Raw genomic sequence first — 10313 nt, 5'->3', positions numbered from 1 at the left:
AGACGAACTTAAATTCCTTGTGACTTTTCCTGTATTGAATAATGTGAATAATTTCAGACGTAAATTAAGAGATATACATATGAGAGAGATTGTTTGAATGTACATCATCAGTGACTATGAATTATTTTGGCCTTCCACGTGATTTTCCAGTAGCGCCTTTCTTAGCCTTCTTTGCAGCTCCCTTCGTTTCTTCTGCCTATTTTGAAGTTGATAATTATATTTATTTGGACTTCCATATATATAAATCGTGTAAGGAAAAGATTGTAGAAGAGGTATATATCGTTGAGAAAGTGGTGAAATGAGTGGTGAGATTACAGTAAAGGTAGATGTATATCAAGCATTGGCTACCAAAATGGTATGCATCAAAAGATCAGTGGGCAAAGGGAGACAAAAAAAAGTAGAATTTTACTTACTTTGCGCTTTGCAAGACTAGGATTTGAATTTGGCAAGACCTTAAAAAAGGTATCTAATCTGCCCTGGGTAGAAGTATTTCTTGCTTTGTGTAACTTCTTTGCTCCACTTCTTACTCTATCTTCATTAAATTGTTTATCACCGCATAAGTATTTAACTAGTCCTTCTTCATCTGGCTCAGACCATTTTAACTAAGAAGAATAAAAACATATATCAATATATTGAGAGTAAAAAAGCAAATATTGCATAAATTAAAATATAGCATCTCCTTTTCACACTTCGTGCAACAATGAAAAATATAATACAACAATATGTAACAAATAGAGTTTAGCAGTATTTTACATAGTATATGCATTGTATTTTTTTACATCAATTTTATCAGGATCTGTCACTTCAGGCTTCTGGAATAATATTCGAGCTTGTTTATAATTCCAATCTTCTGGAGCCGAGAATTTTTTTGAGTCTAAATTTTCAACAATTTTCTCAAGTGATCTGTGTGTCTTGATCAATTCAATTGCTCTTTTTGGGCCAATTCCTTTAATGCTGTTTGTGTAATCACAACCCATCATAATGCACAGATCAATGAACTATTAACAAATAACATATTGAATGAAACTCATATTGATACATTGTATGATAAAAGTGTAAAGACTACATACTTCATCATGATTTAATTCAAGACCTTCTAATACTTTATCAAAATGAAATTCTTGTACAGGCATTTTTCTAGCCTCACTGAATGTTAATCGACGAAGTAAAACATTGCATCCAAAAGTAAGTGCATCCATATCTTCTGTTGCTGTTGCAAACACTTTACCAGCCTTGACTAAAGCAGTACATTGTGCTTCTGCTTCACAAGGTGCCTTTATATAAATATATATTAATATACACTTTAGGAATATTATAAAACTTTTACATTTTACTCACCTCAACATATGGAATACCCATTAATTTCAACAAATGTTTAGCTTCATCTGCATGTTCTTTTGTAACTTTCACTAATCGTCTATTAAACTTCTCGATATCTTCCACATTTCCTTAGAGAATATATTAAAAGAGACTTAAAAATAATGTAACAGACATAAAGAATGGAATAACTACTTAAATAATCTTTATAATTACCAGCTTCTTCTGCAGCTTGCAAAAGTTTTTGTGCCTCGTCTCTCCTTTCTGCACGCTTAGCTAATTCGTCACCTTTCAAGTTTGGAGGTTTTCCATCGAATACATATACAGGTTTTACTCCATTTTCTACCAAGCGTATTGTTCGATAAAATGTACCCATCAAATGACTATAAACGTAATAATATGTAAAGATAAACTATAAAACAATCAACTTCAAGAATAAAATAAAATACATTATAAACATGTAGGTACCTTGTTGTTTCTCCATCTACTGTAGTAAGTTGAGCACCTTCACTCCGAACAGCGATAAGAAATTGGTATAAACACATAGATGCATCGATAGCAACTTTACGACCTGAAAAACAGTTTTTAAATTATAAGTTAAAAAATGTCGTTTATATTGAAGTGCTGTAAAACATACCAAAATAATGTTTCAATTCTCGTTCTTTAATAGCATTTGGTGCAATATCAGCAACTAGTTTTGCTAAACCTAGAATACCCATGATAACTAAAACAAAACTATCAGATTATACTGCACTACGTAATGTCGAAAAATCTATGTTTACAAGAAACGTGTACTGTGACCAAGAATTCGCGCCAATTTAGTATTGCATCCAGAATTGCCAACCTAAATTTTTTAAAATCTGTGGTAAAAACTCCGTAAATTTCGAAGACTTCCTTTTAAAAATTCGTTAGATCTATCTTCCTTAGATCTATCGATCTAAGGTCTAATCTATGGATACATGTATGTATATAATAATTTTATATTAATGACTGTAAATAAGATCATTATATATACATACATAATGAGCCAAAAACAGGTATCTCACTGTACATATAAAATTATATATATGAATCCATCTTTAGCAAACGTTCTCACCATTTTATCCGCAGTAAATCCTGTCTTAGCATTGAATAGTCAGCCAATCAGAGCATAGCAATTTCTGCTTCTCACACCACACCGCAGTGTGTGATTCTGGCGCATGTGTCGCCTGCCCCACTCCTTGCGTAGTCTATTTTCCTGCGAACACTACATTGTAATCGTAACGTATATACATAAGTGATTAAAGAACTTATAACGAAAAAATAATAATATTTTGTTGCAGAAGTAATATATTTGAAGTGGTTTTCAATAACACACACACACACACAACTATGTTTGCATTTATTTTGAGTTATTAAAAAGTACCTAAATCACTATTTGATATGTTACGTTGTATTTAAGTAACCTTTGTTATTATATTACTACCTAACTTGAATGTATGCTAACATAATTATACTGTAATTCAAGTATATAAAAATTTATCGTTGCTAAATTTAAAGCTAATTTGTAATGATGATATCAAAATACAAGGACGTCATTTGTGCTTTTGGAAAATATATGCAGGTAATTTGAATCTTATTATTGAATCTAATAAATGCTTCTGATCTTTAAGAAAATATAATTCCTTTCCAGAATAATCAACACTTAATCTTAGGTCCAGCTAGTTACCCGTCTTACAATTTTCAACAACTTAGGAATATAGCCAAACATTGGAATCCAAAGTTCCGTAAAGAAAGGAGAGAAAAATTTATTAAAGTAGAACTTCCAACCTTTGAAGAAGACGACGACGATGCTACAATGTCAAGAGAACGATTTCGAGCAAGAATGAAAAAGTATGGTATGGTACCTCAAAGGAAATGGTCTGAAAGGCCAGTTCTCATTTCTAGTACACCCAATATATTTGAACCTTACGTTGTACCAGAGGGTGATGGAAGATATTCTAGTATCACAAAAGAGGTACATAAGTACAGATTAAATTCACATTATTATTATTATATTATATTATATTATAATCTGTAAATTATAAACAATCATTTCACATTTAATGTTTAGGGAGCAAAGCAGAAATTAGAATTTGCTGAAAAAAAGAGTAGATCTTATATGGCTATTAGGAAAATAAAATCGTATGATGATAATTTTACAACAGATGCATTTGTAGACCACGCATTGGATATATACAAGAAAGCGCATAATGCATTGGTTACGTGAGTGTTTGGTGTAGAAGTTTATTTACAGAATGATAACAATTATTTTGTGAAACAATAATTTTGTTTATTTTCAGCAAAAACAAGGATGATTTAATACAATATGTTACAGAGGCTGCATATCCTGTAAGTTCCATATATTTGAATATTTTATGGTTGAATATACTAATACTAAGAACATATTGCTAAACTCTGTTTAATTGTAGAAAATGTTGCATAACATAGAGGACAAAACAATTGTTTGGAAATTCTTGGAATCCTTAGAACCAACACGTATTGTACATGCAAGATGTACGAGTATAATAACAAAGGAAAATACATTTGCGCAAATTACTGTCCGGTTTCACAGTCAACAGGTTCAATAGCAATTCATTTTTTATACAATATATTTTTTCCATATTGTTTCATGCAAGATGTTTTTTTTCAGATTTTGTGCATTTACGATAGATTTGGGCGGCTGTTAAAGGGTAGCGAAATATTAAGGAAAGATGTTCTTGATTATATAGTATTCGAAAAGCATTTGTCTAATGAATACGGCATTTGGCGATTACATGGAAAGATTGTGCCAAGTTGGCTACCACCGGAAGAAGTAGCAGCAAAAACGTTTACATTACCAGGAAAGAGCGAAGATAACTTAGCAGCAAAAGATGCTGAGGAGTCTGTTGCTGCAACAGTCCAGCAGTAAAAGATGCTGATGAGTCTGTTGCTGCAACAGTCCAGCAGTAAAAGATGCTGAGGAGTCTGTTGCTGCAACAGTCCAGCAGTAAAAGATGGTGAGCAAACGACACGATTTTATAATTAGCATCGATTTTATTGTTGATATTTTGAACAAAGTGGTAGCAAATAAAACATTGTTAGATCAATCTCGCCGAGTTAAAATTTTTATCATTGTGATGCTTGTTATAACATTATTTATTATTGACTATATTTAATTGCTCAATATTTTAATACTGTCTTTCATGGTTAATGCTAGCCATCGCACGCGATATGTTTTAAAGTTACGTTTTAAAAAAGTAACATGGAAAATTACATTTCGTATCGCCGGTATCACCAGACTAGCTTTCATTATCGATAATCTCCATTAGTATCGCTTTCAGCCGAATCATTTAAAAGTTCTGAAACTCAATAAATACTGCAGAACAAGATCTGAAACGAGAATGTTATGCGTGTTGGTTTCGCAAATTCAACGTCTAATTAAGCGTTATCATGATTTTAAATGTTCCGATGTTGAGTTGATAAGTCCCTCGGTCACGGAAGCGTAAAACCGGAATTTAGGTCACCCGGAGGTTTGTGTTTTGCGACGTAAACTCACATTACGATCGAAATAAATCATTCTCTAAAATGTATTCGTGGAGTTGTTTCCTAAGTCAAATATTTTATAGATTTAAGATTGTATACATTTTTCAATCGGAACCGCAATTACTATTGTTTTCAATAGTAAAACGCCGTGGCACAAAGCTGCAGTTGAATGTTCTTTCGGCGGCAAATCGCCGTCAACCGACCATCTGATGCCGGCCTTAAATATACATAGTACAATCTAGCTTAGGTATTGTCCGAATAACTTTCTCCGTGTTATCGCTAACATGAATACAACGAAGTTGAAATAATTAATTGTTTCATCTTATTACGTCTAGTGCTGAGAAAGATATACGAACTGATGTTAAATTGACGTGAAATTGTTGAATCGACGTTACTTTTTACAATGGAACGTAATTTGCTCGAGTATGAGAATTATGATCGACGTTAACATACCGCCGAACAATAATAAGAGAACTAAATACACTTGTTCCAGGACGATTGCTTCAGGTTCACGTGTATTCTCGTCCACTTTCTGTTTGTGCCAACTACGCTGTATCTTGTTTAGAACGCCGTTTTCGTATAATTTCAATAATCTGTACAACGTAAATGATACAGCAATTTTTAAAAATTACAAAACTCACTGATAACAAAAATATTAACTTCCATTTGCGTTCAAGTACTCAATTGATGTTTCTTACAATTTCATCGTACAATATAAGTGCATATCATGATAATACAATTCAATTATTTACCCATAATCGATGATCTGTTTGTTTTTGTAGTTCCACGAGATTCCGGACACTATGTTTATTGATCCAACTGGTCCTATGGACTGTAGATCACAGAAGTTTCCGTCCTGTATTGTTTCTTCGTCCAACAGATATGCGCATACTAATTCCTTCGAGCACAGTGTCTTGTATAGTTCAGTGATATTGTCCACAGCGAAATATCTTTTCTTGGGACTTTTACTTGAACGATTAGGAATAGCAGCCACCTGGCAACATATGTATATACATGCGTAAAAGAAGCTTCGTTTGGCGACACGAATATTCTAAATGGCTGTTGGCGTACACTCTAATTTCGATACGCGCTGGTCGAAATAGATTATACCTCTAGTCCCTTATGCACCGAGGATTCCTTCACAGCAACAACATTGTACTGCGTATTCTCCATTACAGATACGATGCCATTGAAAGGCAGTTCTACGTTCGTTCGTGTCATGTAGCCGATGACAAGCGCGTTGAACGACGCGTTAAGTAGCAAGGCAAATATAGCCACCGAATGTACCATTATTCTGGAGCTATTGTTAGTATCGCGTGAATTGTAACCTGCGAATGAAACGACGCTTTCAATCCGGTAACAACAAAGAGGTAATGTTATAAACAGAATACAGGTTTTATGCATTTCTGTAAATGTACTGAATTCTTCATTTTCTCATTTCGCCTGCAAATGAAATAGTCATTGGATTCAAGCTGGCGTTTGATAGCTCGTTCTTACTTTGAGTGCACAAGAAGCCAAAATTGTAGAAGAAATAATCGAGCAGGCTCAGGCTTATGTTCTGCCGTCGGATTTCCGTTTCCGTTGCATGGAAGACGTAACTGCATATACTTAACAGTATATAAGTCGCCAGGATCGTGAACCAGACTTTCTTCGAGAATAGCAGCAACGCCCAGGTGGTAATATGTTTCGGCGTTGCTTTCAGGAAAATGTAAACGCTAAACGAAGGTTTAAAATATCGAAGAAAACGTGAATGAGCACAAAATTAGTTTGTCTTCAGAAATTTCACTTTAAATTATTTAAAAGAAGTAATAAGAATCTTTGTAATTGGTGTATCAAATTATCGTTTAATTGTTTAGGATCCACTATCGTTAGGGCAATGCTTCTAACTAAACAGTTAAAATCTGAACAGATTGTTACGGATTTTACGAATGTTTCGAAAATTTTAATAATTATAAGATCGACTATAGGTTTAAACGTAGCTCCAGTAACTCGCCTAGCTTTTTTCAATGGAAGCGTTAACTGTGCTGCGATACTTCTGTCCGGGGCTGATTCAACCCTCCCTGCGACGTCCGTTTGATTTAATTGAACCATCCTTAATAGACCAGGGCTAAACTCAGTTCCATTGTCAACTAGCCATCCTATATATTCGTCTTTCGATAGGATCGGTTTCAACCTAAAACAATAGACTATAATTGATGCACTCTACTCATTATTTTGGCGCTTTTTGTTTTCTTCTTCAAACGATATTACGTGAAATTTAAATATTCTGCTAAAGTTTTCCATATCTCGCCGATATAGCCGGAGATTTCTGTCTCATTGCCAGTGATAACCTTCGGTATCTGATGAGAAAATACCAGGCTAATTAAAATCTGCCTTATTAACGAAACAAATTAAGCAGCTCGAGCAAATTTCATTCGGTATTATTACATCGTAATAGCCGAATCTAATATCTTTCCCATGGAAGTTGTATTCATCCTTCACACGGCTCTCGTTGTCATCGTTGTACAAAGAGGCGAAATTTGGTATGCTGGCAATCGACTCGAATTTTTGCGTTCTCTTGTTCCATAGCATATCGTCCATTGATTGCGCGGGTATCAGTAGCTCGCAGACAATTGCAAGCAATAGCAGTTGCCTAATTACGTAGTGGGTCCTCGAGTTTTCGAAACCGGAAGTGCTCAGCTGCTTCTGCATTGTTGACACTGAAATGAACTTTCACGACGCGATGATGCGGTGTTCCACGGTTTTTGCAATAAAATAAAATAAAATAAAATAAAAAACAACACTGAATTTACTTTGAACATAACGATGAGACGGAACAGGAATATTCGAGCAAAGAAGGTGCAATAATTCTCTCTAATTTTCCTTCCAAATTGACCACTTTTGTTTACAAGCTGAAGGAAAATTAGGGAGAATTTATTGTAATTCCAATGTCAGTTTTATAAATTACATTTATAAAATATTTTATATCTCCTCGCGTCGTCTTAAAGAAATATTGCGATAATTACATTTTATTTTCCGTAAATTACATTTCACCGGTTCCGACGTTTTATGCAACGCTGCGTTCACTTTTCCAGACTTTTCCATATTTTTCACACGATCGACCAGCCGAACGCGGTTTCAATAAATGTAACCGGACAGAAACTGGGGTAAAACTGTCGCGCGTGTTAGATTTTTATTAGTTCACTGACTAGTTAGGCGTTATCGTGATGCTAAATGTACCCCGATGTTACACCGATAAGCCTTGCTCTACCGGATTCGCAAGATCGGAGAATCGTGATTATAGTAACGTTTACATTATTTCATACCGTAATCTTCTATCACGATCGAAACTAATTATTTTATATGTGTTCGTTGAATCGAGTCTTGGTCTAACCATTTTATAGATCTAAGTTCTGGGACAGCACATTTTTCTAGTTAAATATAGCGAAATCCATGCTAGAATATTCTATTATTATTATTATCATCATTATTATTATTGTCATTATTATTATAAATTATGCGAGTTATGGAAACGCGTGCAGTTCAGTTTCTTCAAGGTGGCGGAAATTTCACTTTCCGGTTCGAGGAAACACGTTAATTCGTGCTGTGAAACGTAATTAGCTCGAATATGAGAATCGTAACCGATACAAATATACCAACGAACAATAAATAGATAACCAAATACACTTGCTCCAAGAGGACTGGTTCAGGTCCGCTCTGCTGCCTTCTTTTGGTCTTCAACCAATAATTGTGCATTGCGTGAATCAAGCCGGTTTCGTGTAATTTCAGTAATCTGCACAACGGAAATGGTACAGCGACTTCGTAAAATATCAAAATCGTCACATATCCGATCGTTTAATTGGAGAAACAAATTACCGCGATCACGTCGATCAGAAATCTTAACTACCCGCTGAACAATTATATATACATATATATAATTATTTTATTAATTACATCTTATTTACCCAAAATCGATGCTCCGTTTGTTTTCGAAGTTCAACGAGATTCCGGACACTATGTCCATACTTCGAGGCAGTATCAAAGGCTCCAGATCGCACATGTAGTGTCTGTTGGCTTGTTTTTCTTCCTCGATTAGTAGTGTAGCCATTAATTCCTGCGAGCACAGATTCCTGAACAGTTCAGCCGGATGGTCCACAACGATAACCCTTTTTGTAGGTTTCTTGTACGAGTGTGACGGCAAATAATCCCTCTGCCAATGTAAATGTAAAAGAACAATGGAAACACGAAAGAATATAGTATTTACAAACATCTATAAGTTTATATGTAAATATTCTGCATCTCATTGTATAGGATCGAAATTCTTCGGATTAAATTTATAAATCGTAGGAGATAATGGCACTGTTTCGTTCTCGAGCAAGCAATTCTGTTCTCGCAGAAACGAATCAAATCATTTTCGTCAGCAGATCGAAACGGATCATACCTCGTACGACATATGCGCCATTGAACCATTCACGGTGATGATATCGTATTGCGAATTGTATATTAAAGACGTTACGTCGTCGAAAGGCATCACCGTGACCGTTTGCGTCATGTAGCCGATCACAAGCGCGTTGAACGAGACGTTGATCAGAAAAGCGAACACAACCGACGAATATTCCAGTATCTTGGAACTTTCACTGGTAGCACCTGAATCGCAGCCTGTCGAATCGAATAAAGGAGCCAAATGTTACAAATGCGCTCAGATATCGCCACGTGTTTCTTTTCATCTTTACGAATGAAACGCGGTCGCGCTCGATTCGAGGACACCGCGGTTCGACCGATTCGTCCTTACTTTGATTGCATATCGCGCTGAAATTGTAGAAGAAATAATCGATCATGTTCACGGCCATGCACTGCCGTCGCATCCCCGTCTCGATCGCTCGGAATATGTAAGCGAATACACTTATGAGCACGTATGTCGCCAGAATCGCGAGCCAGACTCCTCTCGAGAACAGCTTCAACATCCAAGTAGTGACATGCCTCGTTGTTGGTTTTATGTAGATGACGATCCTGAACGAGGGTGTAAAAAAAACATCGAAGAAATGAAGGTACAACACGTTACTGTAATGTCTCCCTAACTGACGCTCAGATCGCGCACAAAAATGGACAATTTGGGAAGAGGAGATCCGAAGGCAATTCGGAGGGCACTTGACACGGATTCAAAGAATTCTCGCTAATTTGCGTTCAGATCGCGCACAAAAATGGACAAACTGGGAAGAGGAGATCCGAAGGCAATTCGGAGGCCACTTGATACGATTCGAAGGCAATTCGGAGGGCACTTGACGCGGATTCAAAGAATTCTCGCTAATTTGCGCTCAGATCGCGCACAAAAATGGACAATTTGGGAAGAGGAGATCCGAAGGCAATTCGGAGGCCACTTGATACGATTTGAAGGCAATTCGGAGGGCACTTGACGCGGATTCAAAGAATTCTCGCTAATTTGCGCTCAGATCGCGCACAAACTGGGAAGAGGA

At 35.8% G+C, this 10313-nt stretch overlaps 4 protein-coding genes across 4 annotated transcripts; 1 reads left to right on the top strand and 3 right to left on the bottom strand.

Moving 5' to 3' along the window:
- Window positions 1-13: 13 nt before the first annotated feature.
- Window positions 14-2144, bottom strand: Fen1 (Flap structure-specific endonuclease 1). The gene is made up of 8 exons (XM_033477234.2): window positions 1955-2144; window positions 1786-1888; window positions 1534-1700; window positions 1339-1448; window positions 1071-1274; window positions 780-998; window positions 414-602; window positions 14-196 (listed from the first exon to the last, which is right to left on the bottom strand). The coding sequence occupies exons 1-8, from the start codon at window positions 2034-2036 to the stop codon at window positions 122-124; spliced, it is 1149 nt and encodes a 382-aa protein (XP_033333125.1). The 5' UTR covers window positions 2037-2144; the 3' UTR covers window positions 14-121.
- Window positions 2145-2528: 384 nt separating this feature from the next.
- mRpL45 (mitochondrial ribosomal protein L45) lies at window positions 2529-4424 on the top strand. Its single transcript, XM_076525950.1, has 6 exons — window positions 2529-2920; window positions 2990-3313; window positions 3410-3561; window positions 3639-3687; window positions 3768-3917; window positions 3989-4424. Exons 1-6 carry the CDS (start codon window positions 2867-2869, stop codon window positions 4244-4246), a joined length of 987 nt encoding a protein of 328 aa, XP_076382065.1. The 5' UTR covers window positions 2529-2866; the 3' UTR covers window positions 4247-4424.
- On the bottom strand, window positions 4352-8356 carry LOC143260471 (uncharacterized). Its single transcript, XM_076525949.1, has 8 exons — window positions 7866-8356; window positions 7288-7559; window positions 7111-7199; window positions 6854-7033; window positions 6358-6575; window positions 5971-6188; window positions 5613-5854; window positions 4352-5453 (listed from the first exon to the last, which is right to left on the bottom strand). The coding sequence occupies exons 1-8, from the start codon at window positions 7942-7944 to the stop codon at window positions 5252-5254; spliced, it is 1500 nt and encodes a 499-aa protein (XP_076382064.1). The 5' UTR covers window positions 7945-8356; the 3' UTR covers window positions 4352-5251.
- On the bottom strand, window positions 7791-9852 carry LOC117224253 (uncharacterized). The gene is made up of 4 exons (XM_076525951.1): window positions 9632-9852; window positions 9281-9498; window positions 8805-9049; window positions 7791-8632 (listed from the first exon to the last, which is right to left on the bottom strand). Exons 1-4 carry the CDS (start codon window positions 9801-9803, stop codon window positions 8434-8436), a joined length of 834 nt encoding a protein of 277 aa, XP_076382066.1. The 5' UTR covers window positions 9804-9852; the 3' UTR covers window positions 7791-8433.
- Between the last annotated feature and the right edge of the window lie 461 nt (window positions 9853-10313).

Source organism: Megalopta genalis, chromosome 13, assembly GCF_051020955.1.
Source record: "Megalopta genalis isolate 19385.01 chromosome 13, iyMegGena1_principal, whole genome shotgun sequence".
In the NCBI taxonomy this organism is placed as follows: Eukaryota; Metazoa; Arthropoda; class Insecta; order Hymenoptera; family Halictidae; genus Megalopta; species Megalopta genalis.
This window is presented reverse-complemented; position numbering and strand designations above follow the sequence as displayed.

What these genes read in the sequence shown, in the direction of transcription:
- mRpL45 (XM_076525950.1), top strand. Translation starts at nt 2,867, where the DNA reads ATGATGATATCAAAATACAAGGACGTCATTTGTGCTTTTGGAAAATAT. An exon ending in ATTCTAGTATCACAAAAGAG is followed by an intron (nt 3,314 to 3,409) that starts GTACATAAGTAC and finishes TTTAATGTTTAG; the next exon opens with GGAGCAAAGCAGAAATTAGA. An exon ending in GCGCATAATGCATTGGTTAC is followed by an intron (nt 3,562 to 3,638) that starts GTGAGTGTTTGG and finishes GTTTATTTTCAG; the next exon opens with CAAAAACAAGGATGATTTAA.
- Fen1 (XM_033477234.2), bottom strand. Translation starts at nt 2,036, where the DNA reads ATGGGTATTCTAGGTTTAGCAAAACTAGTTGCTGATATTGCACCAAAT. An exon ending in TTGAATTAAATCATGATGAA is followed by an intron (nt 999 to 1,070) that starts GTATGTAGTCTT and finishes ATTTGTTAATAG; the next exon opens with TTCATTGATCTGTGCATTAT. An exon ending in CTAGTCTTGCAAAGCGCAAA is followed by an intron (nt 197 to 413) that starts GTAAGTAAAATT and finishes ACTTCAAAATAG; the next exon opens with GCAGAAGAAACGAAGGGAGC.
- LOC117224253 (XM_076525951.1), bottom strand. Translation starts at nt 9,803, where the DNA reads ATGTTGAAGCTGTTCTCGAGAGGAGTCTGGCTCGCGATTCTGGCGACA. An exon ending in CAGCGCGATATGCAATCAAA is followed by an intron (nt 9,499 to 9,631) that starts GTAAGGACGAAT and finishes TCGATTCGACAG; the next exon opens with GCTGCGATTCAGGTGCTACC. An exon ending in AAACGGAGCATCGATTTTGG is followed by an intron (nt 8,633 to 8,804) that starts GTAAATAAGATG and finishes TCCGTTGTGCAG; the next exon opens with ATTACTGAAATTACACGAAA.
- LOC143260471 (XM_076525949.1), bottom strand. Translation starts at nt 7,944, where the DNA reads ATGGAAAAGTCTGGAAAAGTGAACGCAGCGTTGCATAAAACGTCGGAA. An exon ending in TAATTTACGGAAAATAAAAT is followed by an intron (nt 7,560 to 7,865) that starts GTAATTATCGCA and finishes AGTTCATTTCAG; the next exon opens with TGTCAACAATGCAGAAGCAG. An exon ending in TTAGATTCGGCTATTACGAT is followed by an intron (nt 7,200 to 7,287) that starts GTAATAATACCG and finishes TTTTCTCATCAG; the next exon opens with ATACCGAAGGTTATCACTGG.